Raw genomic sequence first — 19,228 nt, 5'->3', positions numbered from 1 at the left:
CTCAGTTTTTGCTGACCCTACACTGGCTCCCAGTCTCCCAATGTTTCCAATTTAAAATTCTCAACCTTGTTTCAAGGTCTTACCCTACCATATCTCTGTAACCTCCTCCAACCCTTTGCTACTCTGACTCTGACCTCTTGTGCATTCCCCTTCCCTTTGCCCCACCTTTGGCAGCAGTGTCTTCAGCCACCTAGTCCCCGCATTCTGGTATTACATTTTACAACATGGGATTTCAGGGGTAGAATAAGCTCATGCTACAGGCAACTGCAGACCTGGGGATACACATTAAAAGGTCCTACATTAAAAGTTATGGATTTGGTTAAATCCTACCCACAAATCACTTCCATAACATAGTTTAGTTTAGTTTGGAGATACAGCACTGAAACAGGCCCTTCGGCCCAACGAGTCTGTGCTGACCATCAACCACCCATTTATACTAATCCTACACTAATTCCATATTCCTACCACATCCCCACCTGTCCCTAAATTTCCCTACTACCTACCTATACTAGGGACAATTTATAATGGCCAATTTACCTACCAACTTGCAAGTCTTTTGGCTTGTGGGAGGAAACCGGAGCACCCGGAGAAAACCCACGCAGACACAGGGAGAACTTGCAAACTCCACACAGGCAGTACCCAGAATTGAACCCAGGTCACTGGAGCTGTGAGGCTGCGGTGCTAACCACTGCGCCACAAGTCACTTGTGGGAGTAGTTTATAGGCCCCCAACAATAACCACACTGTAGGATGGGACATACAGGAAGAAACAATGGGGGCTTGTGAAAAGGTACGGCGATAATCGTGGGTGATTTTAATCTACAGATAGATTGGACATATCAGATTGGCAAAGGTAGCCTGGAAGAAGAGTTCATGGAGTGTTTTCGGGACAGTTTCTTACAGCAGTATGTTCTGGAGCCAACTAGAGAGCAGACTACTCTAGATCTGGTAATGTGTAACGAGACAGGATTAATTAATGACCTCATAGTAAAGATGCCCCTAGGTAGCAGTGATCACAACATGATTGAATTTCATATTCAGTTTGAGGGTGAGAAGAGTGGATCTAAGACTGGTGTTTTAAACTTAAATAAGGGTAATTATAAGGGTTTTAAAACAGAGCTGGCTAAATAAACTGGAAAATTAGGTTAAGGGATAGGTCAGTAGAGATGCAGTGGCAGATATTTAAGAAAATATTTCATAACACTCAGCAAAGATATAATCCAGTGAGAAAGAAAGATTGTAGAGGAAGGATGCACCATCCATGGCGAACTAAGGAAGTTAAAGAAAGTATCAAATTGAAAGAAAAAGCATACAACTCAGCGAAGAGTTAGAATTTTGGACAGAATATAGAAAACAGCAAAAAATGACTAAAAGAATAATGAGAGAAATTAGAGTACGGGACAAAGCTAGCTAGAAATATAAAAATGGATTGTAAGAGCTTCTACAGGTATTTAAAAAGGAAAGGAGTAAGTAAAGTGAGTGTTGGTCCTCCGCAGAGAGAGTTTGGGGAGTTAATAATGGAAAATAAGGAAATGGCGGAGAAATTGAACAGATGTTTTGCATCTGTCTTCACTGTAGAGGATACAAATAACATCCCATAAACAATTGTGAATCAAGAGTTGAAAGGAAGGAAGGAACTTAAAACAATTCCCATCACCAGGAAAAAGGTACTGAGAAAATTATTCGAGCTAAAAGCTTACAAGTCCCCAGGTCCTGATGGCGATCATCCCAAGATCTTAAAAGAAGTGGCAGCTGAGATAGTGGATGCATTGGTTTTAATTTTTCAAAATTCCCCTGGATTCTGGAAATGTCCCATCAGATTGGAAAGTAGTGAATGTAATTCTGCTATTCAAGAAAGGGGACAGAAAGCAGGAAACTACTGGTCAGTTAGCTTAACATCCGTCATAGGAAAAATGCTGGAATCTATTTAAAAAGGTTTTAGCAGGTCATTTAGAAAATCTCAGTGCAATCAGGCAGTCAACATAATTTCGTGAAAGGGAAATTGTGTTTGACTAATTTATTAAAGTTCTTTGAGGAAGTAACCAGCAACAATTTGGGCGACGCAGTGGTTACCACCGCAGCCTCACAGCTCCAGGGACCCGGGTTCAATACTGGGTACTGCCTGTGTGGAGTTTGCAAGTTCTCCCTGTGTCTGCGTGGGTTTCCTCCGGGTGCTCCGGTTTCCTCCCACATGCCAAAGACTTGCAGGTTGATAGGTAAATTGGCCATTATAAAATTACATGAACCCACATACCTGGTTTCCTCAGCTAAACTTCTGAAAGGTATAGCACAGTTTGAGCTACTAGTAAAATTGTTTGTCTTTGTGTTCTTAAACTTTACTCAACTTCACTCCTTACATTTGGATTTGCTGCATCCACTTACATTTTAGCAATTTTTTTTTCTATCCTTACTTATTCTTGATTCTGCTGCCATTAAAAGTGGCAAGGATGCGAATGTATTTTGGGATTTTCACAGCGCTGCATGACTTAGATGAGGAAGATAGAGGGAAAGAAAATACACATGCAATGATACATGAGGTGTTTTGTCCATACCCATCACTACCCCAGGACCAATGTTTACAGACATTTATGGGCCTGTCAGAGGGGATGTGTCTTATTGGCTTCACATCACAAGATAGACCATCACAGAGATGCATTATCTGCTTATTCAGGTCAATGTTGAAGATCCTATAGCATTATTCAAAGAAAAGCAAGAGTTCTCCCAGCATCCTGCCTAATATTTCCGCCTCTTCCAATGCCACCGAAAAAGCAGGATAACTGGTCTCTTCCCTCACCGCTGCTTGTGGGATACTGTTGCTCGAAGTTAATTACCTTTCAAAAGTAATTAATTGCATGAAGCTTACAGATGATTCAATGTGACATGTACAAATATTATTTACCCGCACTTTGGATAGACAAAGATCTAAAAAAACGTAAGACCACCGTTGGTGCCATAAACCTTGAAGGCTGCTAACTGAGAATGAAGTTACTCCCTTCTTTTGAGCTAACAAGGCTTCGACCTGGGACAAAGGCCGGACTTTTTTGCCTGCCGAATGGGAGCCATCCACTGACCGAAAAGTCGGTGGTGATTGCCTCCGCCGGACCTGGGGATCCAGACCAGATTTTATGGTCCCCAGACCCTTAGGCGTGACATCCACTTCATTGAGGCAGGACATCCTGCCTAATGGAGCTGCCAGCCAATCAGCGGGCCAGCAGCTCTTAATCCCAGCAGCGTCACCCAGAGCCGTGGCCACTGCTGGGTCTACACCTAGTTTCAAGATGAAGAAACAGGACGGCCCCAGAAAAGAGGTGAGTTTTTGGGACTTCGCTGGGGGTGATCAGTCGGGCCCCGGCAAGGAAAGGCGGGGGTCAACTGGGGAGGGGGGGCGGGGGGACGTGTTGGGCATTGGGGGTTGTTGGGGCATTGGGGGCGGCCCTCCGTCGGGAACAGGGTGCCCGGTCAGGAGACACCCCCCCAGGCCATCAGAAGGCCCACTGCTTCTATCAAGCGGCTTTTCTCAGGCCTGGGCCACCCGCCTGCCAATGGTAAAATCCCTGAGGCGGCAGGCAGAGGCCCTTAAGTTGCTGTTAATTGGCCACTAAAGGGTATTGATTGGCCTGGGGCGAGCAGACCATTTCTTGCTGCCGCCGCCCCTTGTAAAATAGTGGCAGAGGTGGGAGAGGGTCAGGAAGGGGCCCCCGAGCCTCCCACTCCGTTTTACGCAGCCCTACCCCCCCACTACCAGCCTGCTCTTTGGCGGGGGTGGGGGAGGGGGTGTAAAATTCCAGTCAAAGTCATTGGAGTATATTTTACTATGTTCACTATTTCAGCAAACAGTATAATGTAGTGTTGCTTTACACCTAGATCTACATTTCTACTAAAAATAGTAAAGGAAAATATACCCTATGATGCTTGCTTTCTTTGAGGAAAAAAAACAATGATGGTCCAAGCATATGTTTTCCCTATTGATTAAACTAGAGCAAACACCCATAGTGTGCATTAGACTGAAGCAAAGAAAATCTGGCGTTAAATTATTTATCTTGGCAACTGTGCAGAAACCTAAGGCAGCCAAAGCAGTAATGGCAAAAGCTATAATTCATGACTTCTCTTCATTTGGTCCCACTTGATAGAGAACTGCAGCGGATACAAGAGGCTAAATTGCTTTTAGTGCATTAGAGTTAATTTCAGGACTCTTCAATATAAGATGAAGATATCTGTGCAGTACCTAAATTGCCCCACAGTAGAATTATTAAAGATATAAACTTTATATGATCAACAAAAGGATACAGGAGTAGAAGTCATTCACTGCAGACAGGCAACTGATCTCCTGGGTGCCTGCCATCTTGAATTTGCCAATCAATCTACTTCTGCTCTTCCTTTTGTAACTAGATAAACAAGGTTTGTTAACAACATAACAGTGTTTTGTTCACCACAGTCATCCTGCTTCAAATAAATGTACACATAAAATTTGGCATCTGCACAACAAAGCATCTTTGAAAGATTTAAAATAAGGGAAATAATCCCACCCCAAATTTTTAATGTCGGTGTACAATATTTAAATTCCTGAAATGTGATATGCCAATTCCGTTTCTACCATAAGAATGGTTTAAAAGCAAGCACACACCAGAAGCTGGAGACTCAAAGCTGGAAATTTGGCCTCAGGCTGGAGGTTGTTAACAAAAGAGCTATTAACACCTGAGGCCATTACGGCATCGGATGGATTGCAGGTGAACTTGGGACATAGTCTGTAGCCCAGTGAAATTGGTCCTTTTTGTCTCTGTTTTCTGCCTGGCAATGACCAATTTCTCCCCCAATATTACTTCTTGATTGTAATAAAATAGTAATGCCTTCTTGACACTGTCGAACTAAAATAAAGTAGACATGCCTTGGTGGTATAACTGTTAATTATGCTAAAGGATTTACTAATAGCATCTACTGGCCATATTACCTAACCTAAACCACCAGCACATATAAAAGATGGTCAAGGTAGGATATTCTTTTGTTATACAAGAACAAAATACCTTGGGCTGATATGTTGCTCTAGGTAAGATAACTACTCGCAAAGCTGAGGGAAGGGAAAGGGTAACAGCATCCAAGTAAGAGTAAACATTATCTTGCAATCTTCACCCATGTCACTCCTCCACCTCCATTCCAGATCACTGTGCTGCTATTGTTAAAGAACATTATGGTGAAATCCTGTAAATTAACAAGGTTTTCTATCTTACTGCCCACCCATTTTCCATGTTTTTTATTCATACATGGAATGTGGGCATCATTGGTATTTATTGCCCATCCCTAATATGTATCTTGATGTCCCCTTGATCAAGAGAATCAGGAATCAGTTTAGTTTAGTTTAGAGATACAGCACTGAAACAGGCCCTTCGGCCCACCGAGTCTGTGCCGACCATCAAACACCCATTTATACTAATCCTGCACTAATCCCATATTCCTACCACATCCCCACCTGTCCCTATATTTCCCTACCACCTACCTATACTAGGGGCAATCGCTAATGGCCAATTTACCTATCAACCTGCAAGTCTTTGGCATGTGGGAGGAAACCGGAGCACCCGGAGGAAACCCACGCAGACACAGGGAGAACTTGCAAACTCCACACAGGCAGTACCCAGAATTGAACCCGGGTCGCTGGAGCTGTGAGGCTGCGGTGCTAACCACTGCGCCACAGTTGACCTTTTCTGTACTCTTAAACTAATTTGGGCTTTCTCTATACAGGAATAATATTTAATGCATGCTTTTTAACATATCCAAAATGAAAAGTATAGAGAAAGGATGGGAAAGGTGAGTGAAAGAGGAGTAGGAGTCCCAATATGTCCTCTGCCCTAAGCATTACATATTAAACAGATGAAATATTAAGTATTTAGGATTGATCCTAAAGAAATAAAAGTCCCCAAAAACAAGGCATACAATAGATATGACAATTCCACAAAGGTCTTCCCAGCATAAGGATTGTGACCAGTGACCACCATGTAGGTGACATCCCCCCATCCTAGCCAACATGGGCAAGGAGGAGAAGGATTAAATCTAAATACTACCAAGTTTTGGTCCAAATATTGCAGTCAACACTGAAGAAAAGATAGTACAATAAATACTTTAAAATAAGAGCAGCCTTCCCTTTTTAGTAACAACCACTATTTAAGTAGCTTTCTGTACAAATTCTCTGCATTAGGAATGATTTAAATAACTGATGATTTTAAACTCTTAACACAGTATGGATAATTTTGATTTTGTGCTATTGGGAAAAAAGGGTGATAGCAGATCGATAGTCCCTTTTACATCTCTGCTCACGTTTATTTTATTTTATTTTATTTAGAGATACAGCACTGAAACAGGCCCTTTGGCCCACCGAGTCTGTGCCCACCATCAACCATATTCCTACCACATCCCCATCTGTCCCTATATTTCCCTAACACCTACCTATACTAGCGGCAATTTATAATGGCCAATTTACCTATCAACCTGCAAGTCTTTGGCATGTGGGAGGAAACTGGAGCACCCGGAGGAAACCCACGCAGACACAGGGAGAACTTGCAAACTCCACACAGGCAGTACCCAGAATTGAACCCGGGTCCCTGGAGCTGTGAGGCTGCAGTGCTAACCACTGTGCCGCCCCTGTCCATTGACTTTTTATTTTTACTGTTGACTTCAATGGAAATAAAAATTGGGAGAGAATTAAAACAGGCTGCCAAAACAAAATGCAGACTGATTTTCAGTTATCCCCTTTGAGGGAGACAGCGAGAAAGAGGCTTAACTGCAAGCATCTCTCAGACTTCTATACAGCTGCATTCAGTCTTTAGACCACCCAATTCTAAATTGATTGTTTCTTAGTAACTAGTAAAATTACAAAAACAAGTCAGGTCCATACCCAGACAGCTTTTGGCAGTCAAGTTAAAATACAAAGCCAATAAGCACTCTGATATTACTGTTTGTATCAATGGATAAACCAATCTTGAAATACTGAATCAGTGCTAAGGGTAAGTGAGCAAGTTGCAAGAAAGCCTAGGAGACTGGACTGTGCTCTTCGTTCTAAATTATTACTCACTGAAGATAACATCACTTTCAGGGATATAAACATTCAAGTGAGTTTAGCAGCATGAAGGTGTTGCAGATCCCTTGTGAGGCTGTGGCAGTATCATAGAATTATATACAGAAGGTTGCCATTTGGCTCGTCATGCCTTTGCTGGGTCTTTTGAAAGAGCTATCTAATTAGTCACACACTACTGCTCTTTCCTCCTACAAATCTTTCCTTTTCAAGTATTTATCCAATTCCCTTTTAAAAGTTACTACTGTATCTGCTTCCACCACCCTCTCAGGCAGTGCATTCCAGATTCTAACAATCTCCTCATCTACTTTCTGGTTTTTTTGCCATTGGCTTAAATCTATGCCCTTTGGTTACCGACCGTCCTGTCAGCGGAAACAGTTCTTCCTTACTTATTCTACCAAAACCTCTCGATTACATCTCCCCTTAACCTTAAATAGAATATTTATAAGTCTACTAAAACGTTTGTAATTTGGAAATAACTTTCAACAAGAATCATATTCCACATTAGATTTGGATTAGCTTTGCTGAAAAGCCACTGTTGGTTTATCCAAAAATACCGAAGCTTTTCTGTGGACTGTATCCAGAAGACACCTCATATTGAGAAAAAAAATCATTAAAACACATCAACTTGTTGACAATCATCTGGGCAAGGACGATTCCAAAAATATATGACATGTTCAACTCCTTTAAAACACACACAATCATAATACATTCATGAAGAGCTTTTAGGATATTCAGGTGAGTTACCATATCAGACCTGTCAGTTAGCCAGACATTTTTCAGCAATATCCATTCTCATAAGCTTGGAAAGTATTATCAGCATACAAATACTCAATGTGTATATACCAAATTCCATCTCTCCACAAAAGTTTTATCCATTTATTTTATGGCAATCCCTCCACTAAAACAGCAGAGTGCAGAATTTGGTGTGTGCACATGACATATTCACACTGTAACTTTGCCAAGAGTAACTTTTAGCCTGTGTTCAGTAAGTTTCATTTGTGGCGGATATATAACTTTTCAAGCAGACTTAGCACTGTCTTTTACACATTTGATCCTGAGTTCAATTGTATGGACAAGGGGGGCACTAAATTGTTATTTAGTGTCTGGTTTATTTGAACTTTTCCAAAAACTTTCTCAAATTTTGGAATTGAGATAGGATAATGGAGTCTATTGAGGAAATGATTATATACTCAGTCCGACTCCACTCCGTCCACCCCCACTACCTGCAACCCTTCCCAGTTCCCAGGGATCGTCCCCAGCGCTCCCTGGCTGTGACCTTCTCGCTCCAGCTTTCTTGCCCGGCAGCCAGCCAGCTTCTCAATTTGGCGAGCTGTCAGGTATGAAATGGAGTAAAAAAATGATCATTTTCAGTTAAATCCAGCAAGACCTTTGCATTCCCAGTTACACCACTTCCAGAACTCCCCACATTACTACCCCCCACAAACACATGCTCCCTTTCCATAACTATCGGGGCTATTAAATTAATAATACAAAATTAGTAGTTCATTCAGGAAATTGCAGTATTTTTCTGATGAAAAGCTAGGAATGCTATGTTGACCATGCAATAACTTGATAGTTTGATAAAACTGGCTTCTGCTACACACTAAATCTCCTGAAAAATCATACAAATCCATAAAATAACATATGACAGAATACCATCAAACTCTGGGTAGCCTCTGAATATAGTTTTCCTCGAATAAATGTCAGCAGTAATATTCTTTTACTGACACACAAAGCAATAGCCTTCAAGGCAAATGTCAGCCATGCTGTTCTGAATGATGGCTGGAAAGATCTCCAAGATCAAGAGCCAGCCACAACAGTGTAGTCTGTCAGCCGCAAGATGGCAAAGTGCCCATGTCACATGCATCAAAAAATACTTCCAACTGTTTGCAAACCATTAGCAGTGCACATAATGCACTAGAGGCACATAATGTCTTGAAAACTTGCTGGGTTGAATTAAGTGCAGCCATTTGGAGTTGGAATGGTGGCATAGGGAGACGGAGAATCGTGTCAGAAGCATTTGTCCGGAAATCTGGCGTTGTGACGTTGGTTCTGGATTTAGTCAGCAGCAGTAAAGCACCAAGGCGGCATCACTGCCCCAACGCAACAGGAATGTAATTTAAATTGTAGAGCACCTACTTTTAATACATTTGCATCTAATTCATCTCGATTCAATTGGGGGGGGGGGGGGGGGGTGCTTGGGATTAAGTGGACGGCGGGTAGCCCTCATATGCCTTCAGATTCCCAACCACTAAAAGCTGGTAGCACCGAGGTAAGGTCTCAGTGCTGTGACAGGTAGGCAGCCATGTCCATCACTGCATATGGGAAGGGGGGAGGTGGGGCGGTGGGGCAGCGGAGGCCGTTGTCGGCCTAGTGCTGTGCGCTGTGCAGTTGTTGGGGAGGGCGGGGGGAGGGGGGGGGGGGTGGGAGAGGGGTGGCCGGGTCTTCAGTTGCTCTACATGTGTGGCGTTTCCCAGGCAGCAGCCCACCGCTGCATCAAGGAGGTGACCAATGCCCTGTTCAAGAGTGCCAGTGAATGTGTGTGCCGGCTCTCTTGAAGGCCATCGAATGTGGGGCCATCACTGGATTTCCTTGGGTGCAAAGTGTAATAGACTGCACGCATATGGCCATCAAGGCTCCAGTGGACCAGCCAGCCAGCCTTCATCAACAGGAAGGGGTTCCATTCAATCAAATTTCAACTGGTCTGCAATAACCAAAAGCTTCCTGGGAAGCAGCAACAAAGCCTACACACTTCAACAGTCCCAGGTGCCACAGCTTTTCAGGCCCCGTGCTCGCCCTCAAGAATGGATTCTCGGGAACAAGGGCTACCTATTAAAGACTTGGCTACTCATGCCTGTGAGGAACCATTGCAATGCAGTGGAGGAGAGATACAACACTTGCCACAGCTCCACATGAGCGACCAATGAGCAGTCCATTGGGCTGCTGAAGATGAGATTCCGTTGCCTAGATCGATCCAATGGAGACCGGCAGTATGCCCCAGCAAGTGTTTCGCAGACAACAAAAACAAGAAATGCTGGATTCACTCAGCAGGTCTGGCAGCATCTGTGGAAAGAGAAGCAGAGTTAACGTTTCGGGTCAGTGACCCTTCTTCGGAAGTGTTTCGCAGATCTTGTTTTATTCTTTCATGGGTTGCATGTGTCGCTTGCAAGGCCAGTAACTGTCCCTGAACCGAGTGGCTTGCTAGGTCATTTCAGAGGTCAATTAAGAGTCAACCACATTGCTGTGGATCAGGTATCACATGTAGGTTAGACGGTAAGGACAGCAGATTTCCTTCCCTAAAGGACATTAGCAAACCACATGTGTTTTTAGCATTTAATCAATGATAGTTTCATGGCACCATTATTAAGGCTACTAAGATTTTTTTTATTAATCAATTGAATTTAAATTTCACCAGCTGCTGTGGTGGGATTTGAACCAGAGTTCCCAAGACATTAGCCTGGGCTTCTGGATTACGAGTCCAGTGACATTACCACTACGCCACCATCTCCCCTGTGGTCTGCTGTGCTGTGCACAATCTAGCACTGCAGAGGGGGAGGCCTTGCACGACAATGACATGGCTGAGCGACACTCCTCTACCAACAAGGAGAATGTGGAGGAGGGAGATGAGCGGGCAGCACTGGATGTTGAAGTCCTTGCACTGGAGGCCAGGCAGATTGAGCAACAGGCCAAGGAGGCAAGAGACAATCGCTTCAGCCACTCTGATGGCCACTGAGAGAAAAAAACAATAAAGACTCACCTCAATGCATGCAGTCTGTCGCTTTCTTTCTATTTGTGTTCCATGCTTAGCACCCAGCTGAACCATGCGCTAGTGTCCATGGGAGAACATATTCAAATGAGGGCTATGCTTACATTGGTATCCACTAAGGGGAAGAGGGAAGTCAACAGCTCACAACTAATGCATGATAGAATAATCATTTTTACACAGTGAAGGTTAATGGCTTGAACAAAAGAACTTTATAGGATGCAGCACATGTCAAATTTCAAACACTCGTGAACTGCCAAGTGTCTCTAGATGGTTTTCTTTATTCATTTACGAGTCCTTCTACGAGGAGTGACCCCAGCACTAGCAGCTGGGCTGGAGGTAGGCTGCTGATCAGGCTGCCCCTAGGCCTGTGATGACTTCGGCAACTGTCCTCTGGCTGCCTGTGGCCTGGAGGGCTCTGGCTGTCTGAGCATTTCCTGCACTGGTCTAGGACTCCCCTCAGGCATCGCAGCTGCTGGAGCTGGGCTCACTGGCAGAGGGGCTGAGGAGCCAGTGTCCGTGCTCAGAGCACCCTGAGAAGAGCCCCCAACTGTTGGGTTCAGCCTCTCCTCCTACTTTTTCAAGGCTCACTGAACCTCTCTGCTCACCAGAGAAGGATGAGTAGCTGGAGAAGACTCCAAGAGCCTCGTCCTTCTCTCACCTTGCCACTACTTCATAGAGCTCATGGTCAAGGCAACGGTGTGCATGTCTGTGTGCTTTTGTGGGATTTGGCTCTCCATGACGGTTGCCAACCTCTCAATGGAGAAACCCATGCATTCACATGCCTGAGACATGGCAATATTCATGGCACGGATGGACTCCTCCATCGTCCACTCATGGCTGCGATTTGCCTCTGCCATCTCTGTCATATGTTGCCTTACCTCTCTCTGTACTCCAGCATGCCCTGTGCTTTTGACATCAGAGGCTGTCATCTGCCTGGGGCACAGCATGGGGGCATGGCCACCCACAGTCCTCCAACTATCAGAGGCCTCGGTTGGCTCAGCTTCATCTAGCCGCTGGACACGTGTGCAGAGTTCTCACCAGTTTGTGACCCTGATTCTACAGCCAAGTGGAAATCCAGCAAGGTGAAAGTATCTGTGCTGATGGAAGGTGCAGGAGATTCATGGGATGGTGCATCCTCTGAGTGCAGCTCATCAGAAAATGATGCCTGTCCCCCTTCTGGTTGAGTTTCCTGCAGACGCTGACCTGCATGATAGAACACAAACCTGTATGGGTTAGGCTGTGCAGATCTCGTCATGCGAACCATATGTGATGTGGGTCTTCAGAAGTGAACTGTATGTCAATGGAAGCCAATCCTCACTCTCTTGTGCAGAAACTCCAGTTGCTCCATCTGATATGGAGCAGCCGCCCTGGGTCCCTGCCAATTCTAATATCTCGTTGGCTGCTATGGTAAGAGGCCAAAGATCTGGAATGCCTCCACCAGTCCTGTTCTGTCCTGCAAGTGGAAAGAGGGAGATAGTTACACTATCACAGAGAGATCAACATGACAGTTCTGCTAATGTAGCCCCTCATCCCCTACTGGGGTACCCCATATAGTTCATGCTCCCATCCGCTCTCAGGGAAGTTAATGGGGTGAGTTGTGGAAGATGCAGCCATGTATCTGTCAGGATGAGGTGATGCCTAACACCCTCTGCCACTGCCATTGTAGTGTCTCCCTCCCCATGTCCTGCTTCCTCCTATGTAGGCACTTGCAATCACTAAAAAGGAGAGGTGTGGAGCGTTCATCTTGACAGAACGAAGGAGGTCTTTGACCCTCCTCGGGCACTGTACCCATGTCTGGGGTGGGGGGGGGGTGACCCCATGGCTGCTGACTTCCTCAGCGACCTCCATCCGCTTGGTCAGACAGGAGGACCTCTTCTTGCCATCGATGGGAAAGAGGACCTCACACCTTTCCCTTGCAACCTGAAGCAGTATCTGGAAGAAGGCATTACTAAACTGTGGGGCCACCCTGTTTCTTGCCTCTGCCATCCTGTAGGATCCACTTCCGGCTCACTAAATTCAGCCCACTGTTTCCATTTGGTTTGAAAACCCTGGACTCCACAAAGATTTATAGTTTATAATAAATCATAGAATCACAGAATAATACAGTGCACAAGAGGTCCTTCGGCCCATCGAGTCTGCACCGATGCATTAAAACACCTGACCTGTCAACCTAATCCCATTTGCCAGCACTTGGCCCATAGCCTTGAATGTTATGACGTGCCAAGTGCTCATCCAGGTACTTTTTAAAGGAGGTGAGGCAACCTGCCTCTACCACCTTGCCAGGCAGGGCATTCCAGACCGTCACCACCCTCTGGGTAAAAAAGTTCTTCCTCAATTCCCCCTTAAACCTCCCGCCCCTCACCTTAAACTTGTGACCCATCATAACTGACCCTTCAACTAAGGGAAACAGCTGCTCCCTATCCACCCTATCCATGCCCCTCATAATCTTGTACACCTCGATCAGGTCACCACCTCACTGTTAACCACTCGGCCATTCTTTGTGTCATCCGCGAACTTACTGATCCTACCCCCCCACATAGTCATCTATGTCGTTTATATAAATGACAAACAATAGGGGACCCAGCACAGATCCCTGTGGTATGCCACTGGACACTGGCTTCCAGTCACTAAAACAGCCGTCTGTCATCACTCTCTGTCTCCTACAGCTAAGCCAATTTTGAATCCACCTTATCAAGTTACCCTGTATCCCATGTGCATTTGCTTTCTTGATAAGTCTCCCATGTGGGACCTTGTCAAAGGCTTTGCTGAAATCCATGTAAACTACATCAACTGCACCACCCTCATCTACACACCTGGTCACATGTTCAAAAAATTCAATCAAATTTGTTAGGCATGACCTCCCTCTGACAAAGCCATGCTGACTATTCCTAATCAAATTTTGCCTCTCCAAGTGGTGATAGATTCTCTCCTTCAGAATTTTCTCCAATAGTTTCCCTACCACTGACGTGAGACTCACTGGTCTGTAGTTCCCTGGCTTATCTCTACAACCTTTCTTAAATAGTGGGACCACATTAGCTGTTCTCCAGTCCTCTGGCACCTCCCCTGCGGCCAGAAAGGAATTAAAAATTAGGGTCAGAGCCCCTCCAATCTCCACCCTCACCTCTCACAGCATCCTGGGACACAAATCGTCCGGACCTGGAGATTTGTCCACTTTTAAACCTTCCAAAACCTCCAATACCTTGTCACTCCCTATGACAATTTGCTCAAGAACCTCACAGTCTCTCTCTCTAAGTTCCATATCTACATCCCCTTTCTCTTGGGTGAAGACAGATGTGAAGTATTCATTCAACACCCTACCAATGTCCTCTGGCTCCACCCACAAATTTCCCCCTTGGTCCCTAATGGGTCCTACTCTTTCCCTGGTTATCCTCTTCCCATTGATATACTTATAGAATATCTTGGGATTTTCCCTACTTTTACCAGCCAGAACTTTCTCATATCCCCTCTTTACTCTCCTAATTGCTTTCTTAAGCTCCATTGTACACTTTCTGTACTCCACTAATGCTTCCATTGATTTGCTCTCCTTGTATTTGCTAAAAGCCTCTCTTTTCCTTCTCATCGTACCCTGAATGTTTCTGGTCATCCATGGTTCTCTGGGCTTGTTACTCCTACCTATTACCCTAAAGGGAACATGTTGGGCCTGTACCCTCCCCATTTCCTTTTTGAATGCCCCCCACTACTCTTCTGTAGATTTCCCGACAAGTAACTCTTTCCTGTCTACCTTGGCCAGAGCCTGCCTTATTTTACTAAAATTTGCTCTCCCCCAATCCAAAACCTTTTTTTGTAACTTGTCTATTTCTTTCTCCATAAAAGCTTAAATTGCACCATGTTGTGGTCGCTATTACCAAAATGCTCCCCCACCAAAACATCAACCCAGACAGACATTGATAGATGCCTATTAGCGAGCTATCTCTGCATAAATTTGGGTAAAGGACAGCCTGAAAATCCCTGACTAAGTTATTTGGTCACTGAATACACAAAGATTCTGATCCATTTTTATGAAGAAAGCAACTTTATGACTTATGTTCATCAATGAGATCTGCCTTGGGTCTTTCCAAGAAGACAGTCCACCTTATCAGGTTTGGTTCAAGAACATAAGAACATAAAATAGGAGCAGAAGTAGCCCATATGGCCCCTAGGACCTGCTGCGCCATTCAATAAGATCAGGGCTAATCGTCTACATCGACTCCACGTTCCAACCCTCTCCCATATTCCTTGATTCCCTTAGTGTCAAAAAATCTATCGATCTCAATATACTCAATGGCTGAGCATCCATAGCCCTCGGTATAAAATCCCAAAGATTCACAACCTTCTGAGTGAAAAACATTTCTCCTCATTGCCATCCTAAATGGCCGAACCCTTATCCTGCGCCTATGATCCCTAGTTCTAGACTCTGCAGCCTCTCAGCATCTACCCTGTAAAGCCCTCTAAGAAATGTATACATTTTAATGAGATCACCTCGTTCTTCTAAATCCAGAGGTAGACCCATTCTACTCAGTTTCCTGCCCTTTTTCCTCACTCTCAGTATATAAAACCTCTTTAGCACTTTCCTCCCAGGTGGGTTCCTATGCAAATATTGGGCCCTTAATCTATTTTTCCTCTGGTTGTACATTGAGTTGGGGGCAGTAGAAACAATCCCAGTTAGTCCATCAACCTTTGAAGACAACCTGTATGAGAGTACAAACATGCTTCAAAAGAAATAAGAATGTGTCTGAATCAAAACTGGGGCCTCTAGTGTAACTGGTTGATTGAGTCTTAAAAGCTTACTTATGACTCTCTGCCCTTCATGAGGGCTCCAAGTGGCATCAACTTACTGACCTTACATCATTCCCATGTCCTCCATTCTCTTAATAAGATCAGATCCAACAACATTCGTATCTTACTAGCTTCACCAGCAATCAGCTTTTAGTACGGCACAGATGAAGATGTATGTTCTCAAAACAGAACAGCATCTAGACTTGGCATATTGGTTCCATGAAGCAGTTTTAGTTAACATTGAAGTGAGTTCATGAGAAAAAAACCTAGAATATCATACATTGATGATAATTGGTATTTTTACTAAGATACCAAATTTTAATAGAGCTCAAAAATCCACTGAAATACTGAAAAGACATAAGTTGAAACATTTGAAGAGAATCTAAATCTGAAACCTATACAGACTCCTCTGTGATTTTCCTTTTGGTACTGGACACATAATTCTAACTTAGGCCTAACCACAGTCTTGTACAAGAACAAAATGGTATGTTTTGTAGCAGTTTGTGCTGTGATTTCAATCAAGAACCTTGTTTGCTTTGGCTAAAGTCTCACAGCATCAGTTGACAATGTTGAAACTGCTGGTCCCTTTAATTAACCAGGACTTATTTCAGAGTTAATAGAGAGCAGGTGATGCTTATTGCAGCATGCATTTAAAGGCTCGGTTTTTCCCCAGTCAGGGAAGTTACTTCTGGACATGGAGGTAGTCCAGAAGGGAAGAGTAGAAACTGGTATTTGTACTGAACTGTGGATTAAGAATAAAACAGTTGTTGATTACAGACTGTCTCCTGCTTCCTGATTTTGGTGAATGGATATCTGCCAATTGATTATCGGCCATGAAGCTTTAGAGATCGATGCACTGTAACATCCAAATCTTTCTCCCTCACCACTGGCTTCAATTCTATTCCTTGTAGGGTGCATTTATAATTAGGATTGGACTTACCCACTTGCGTAACAGTACATTTTATCAAACATCATGTTCCAAACATATCTAGATCTGCTTAGAGTAGTTGAAAATCCTCTATTATTCCTAACATTAGCACATATTTGGTGTCGACCACAAACTTGTGGATCGTTCTGAACACCTGCATCTATTTATTAATGAAAAGAGTAAATAGCAAAGGTCCTAACACCATTCCCAGTGGGACACTGGTAACCACTCCCCAAGAAGATCCACTTCTATTGACAACAACTTTCTGTCTATGGGCAGTCAGACAATTGTAGAGAAGCCTCTTGTAAAAAACTTGCTGAAAGTCCAGGTAGACAATATCAACCATTTTATCCTCATCCACTATCCTGCAGACTTCTTCAAAAACACATTTCTGACTAGTGCCTGCAACACTATCCCCTTGTGTATTTGATAGTTGCCTTTGTTCAGTCCTTCCTATTTCCCAATTCTCATTGACTTCTTTCATTCCATAGAACCTATTTATGACTCCTGTCACACTCTGAAATCTATCTGATGTCCCTCACTATGTATTAGCCTTTTTTTCATTGACCCTGGATCTCCTGCTTTCTGATTCCCTTTCTAATCACCTATCTTGCTGCCGCCTTTATCCCTCCTTGGGTGCCTCCCTATTTCCTTTCATTTGCTGCCCTCCATATAGCCCCTTTCTGGCAGCACCCTCCCTCCACCCCTCACTTCTCCCCAATCTTCCCCTCTGACTACTTCCTCTCTGCTGTCCCTATGAAATCACAGCAGTCTGAGGCCTGCTGAAGCTTTGATGCTGCTGGATATAGTGGTGCCAAATGGTGAGCAACTGAGGCCAAGTGACATAGCGGGATTGAGGGAAGGTGAGATGAGGCGAAAGCCAAGAAACAGCCGAATGGAAAGAGAGCAGGACAGCAGGGATTAAAATCTCAATGCAAGAGGCAAACAAAGGCAATATCTCAAGAAATTTAAAAAGTAAAAGTTTGGAAAGAACATTTTGGGGTAATAAATAGAAGTTGAAAGTTCTTTTTGAATTGAAGGATGGGGGTGAAAGGTTATCGGGGGTAGGTGAAAATGTGGAGTAATCAGTTCAGCCAGGAACTTATTGAATGGTAGAGCAGGCTCAAGGGGCCGAATGGCCTACTCCTGCTCCTAATTCGTATGTTCGTATAATACCAATATGCAAAAGCTATTTTCTTGGATGAAGGTATGGTGTCCAGCATAGAAAGAAGAGCTAGTCACCAACACCATTTTGATAAGCACGAAACAAACAAAAAAAAAATCACCAGAAGGATAGAAATTTCAAAATAAACTTGCACTAACCTTTTAATGTCATCCCTGCTTGTATCCAAATGATACCTGTGCAGCTGAAACTCTGATCCTGAAGAGAACAACAGAAATTTGTCCATATAATAGAACTGAGCTGACCGTGCTGGCTTCAAAAATGTCTCAGCCCCCTAAGAATAAACAGAAAACAGATTTATTTCAGTGTGTCAAGGTTAGAAAATAAGAACAAATTGTGTAGTTTTGTTAATTGGGTTATATATGTTGTGATTTGAACATTTAAACTGTATTATAAAAAAAGGATAAAAATCCTAATGAATCCATACATTTGACTGGAAAATTTATTCATATTTACAAAAGACCAAATACAATTAGAAATAAAAACAAGAAATGCTGGAATCACTCAGCAGGTCTGGCAGCATCTGTGGAAAGAGAAGCAGAGTTAACGTTTCGGGTCAGTGACCCTTCTTCGGAACTGCCAGTACCGAAGAAGGGTCACTGACCCGAAACGTTAACTCTGCTTCTCTTTCCACAGATGCTGCCAGACCTGCTGAGTGATTCCAGCATTTCTTGTTGTTGTTTCAGATTTCCAGCATCTGCAGTATTTTGCTTTTACAATTAGAAATAGTTTGGTTTTATATCTAAGGTTGGAGTAGCATTTTGTTACCAACTAGAACTTGGAGCATTCCATAACACAGAGTTAGAGTGTAAGAAAACAGTGATAAGAAATGCATGAGGCAACCTTATATAGCACCCTATCCAATTGCTACTCATACTAAATCCTGTAGTCAATTTCAGGAAAAACTATGAAGTTCCACCCTGACTAATTAATCAAGTAAATTCCAGAATAGCATGATTACACATGATGCCCGACTAGACATATGGCACTGCATGGTAGCCTAGTGGTTATGGTAACCCACAAACTGTAAGAGTGATTTTGAACTGACACACTCATTTGGCAGGTGGTGGGCAGGGTGCACACTACAGCTGTCCAATGACTTCAGCAAGATTCTCATACCCTTTTCATGCCCAGGTCTCAAATATGGGTGAGCTGCCAATGCTCAGCCAGTGCAGATAAACAGCTCATTGCTGTGAGGACAGGGGAGGAGGTGAATTCAGTAGCTCCTCCATGGAGGTAGGCTGGAAGTCATGTTCCAAAGAGGTGAGGCCATTTGGGGGAGAGTATTGAGCAGCCGTCAGTGGCCCTAAAGATTTTTCTGAGGCCAGGAGGTACACAAAAGTCATGGGAACAAATCTTTTGGGTCCATTTTCTGGCTTGCTTCCCACAGTCTTTCCAACTGGTGCTGGTTAGGCCACCAATGCCTAGCACCAATGGACAGAGCATGTTTGACATACACTCAGTCCACTTGTACACAGCAATGGTGTCATCAAGAATTTTTTACCTTACAGAG

At 43.8% G+C, this 19,228-nt stretch overlaps 1 protein-coding gene across 4 annotated transcripts in view; it reads right to left on the bottom strand.

Annotated features, from left to right (window-relative positions):
• Nucleotides 1-19,228, bottom strand: part of wdr27 (WD repeat domain 27) — a 412,961-nt gene that overhangs the window by 320,882 nt on the left and 72,851 nt on the right. For all 4 annotated transcript variants that reach the window (XM_068045466.1, XM_068045467.1, XM_068045469.1 and 1 more), the window contains 2 exons: nt 17,856-17,989; nt 4,287-4,384 (listed from right to left, as the gene is read on the bottom strand). In XM_068045466.1, the coding sequence (XP_067901567.1) occupies nt 4,287-4,384; nt 17,856-17,989 (232 nt within the window). The remainder of the gene's footprint in view (nt 1-4,286; nt 4,385-17,855; nt 17,990-19,228) is intronic.

Source organism: Heterodontus francisci, chromosome 13 (genome assembly GCF_036365525.1).
Source record: "Heterodontus francisci isolate sHetFra1 chromosome 13, sHetFra1.hap1, whole genome shotgun sequence".
In the NCBI taxonomy this organism is placed as follows: Eukaryota; Metazoa; Chordata; class Chondrichthyes; order Heterodontiformes; family Heterodontidae; genus Heterodontus; species Heterodontus francisci.
Note: the sequence above shows the minus strand (reverse complement) of the source record. Positions and strands in the feature narration are given on the sequence as shown.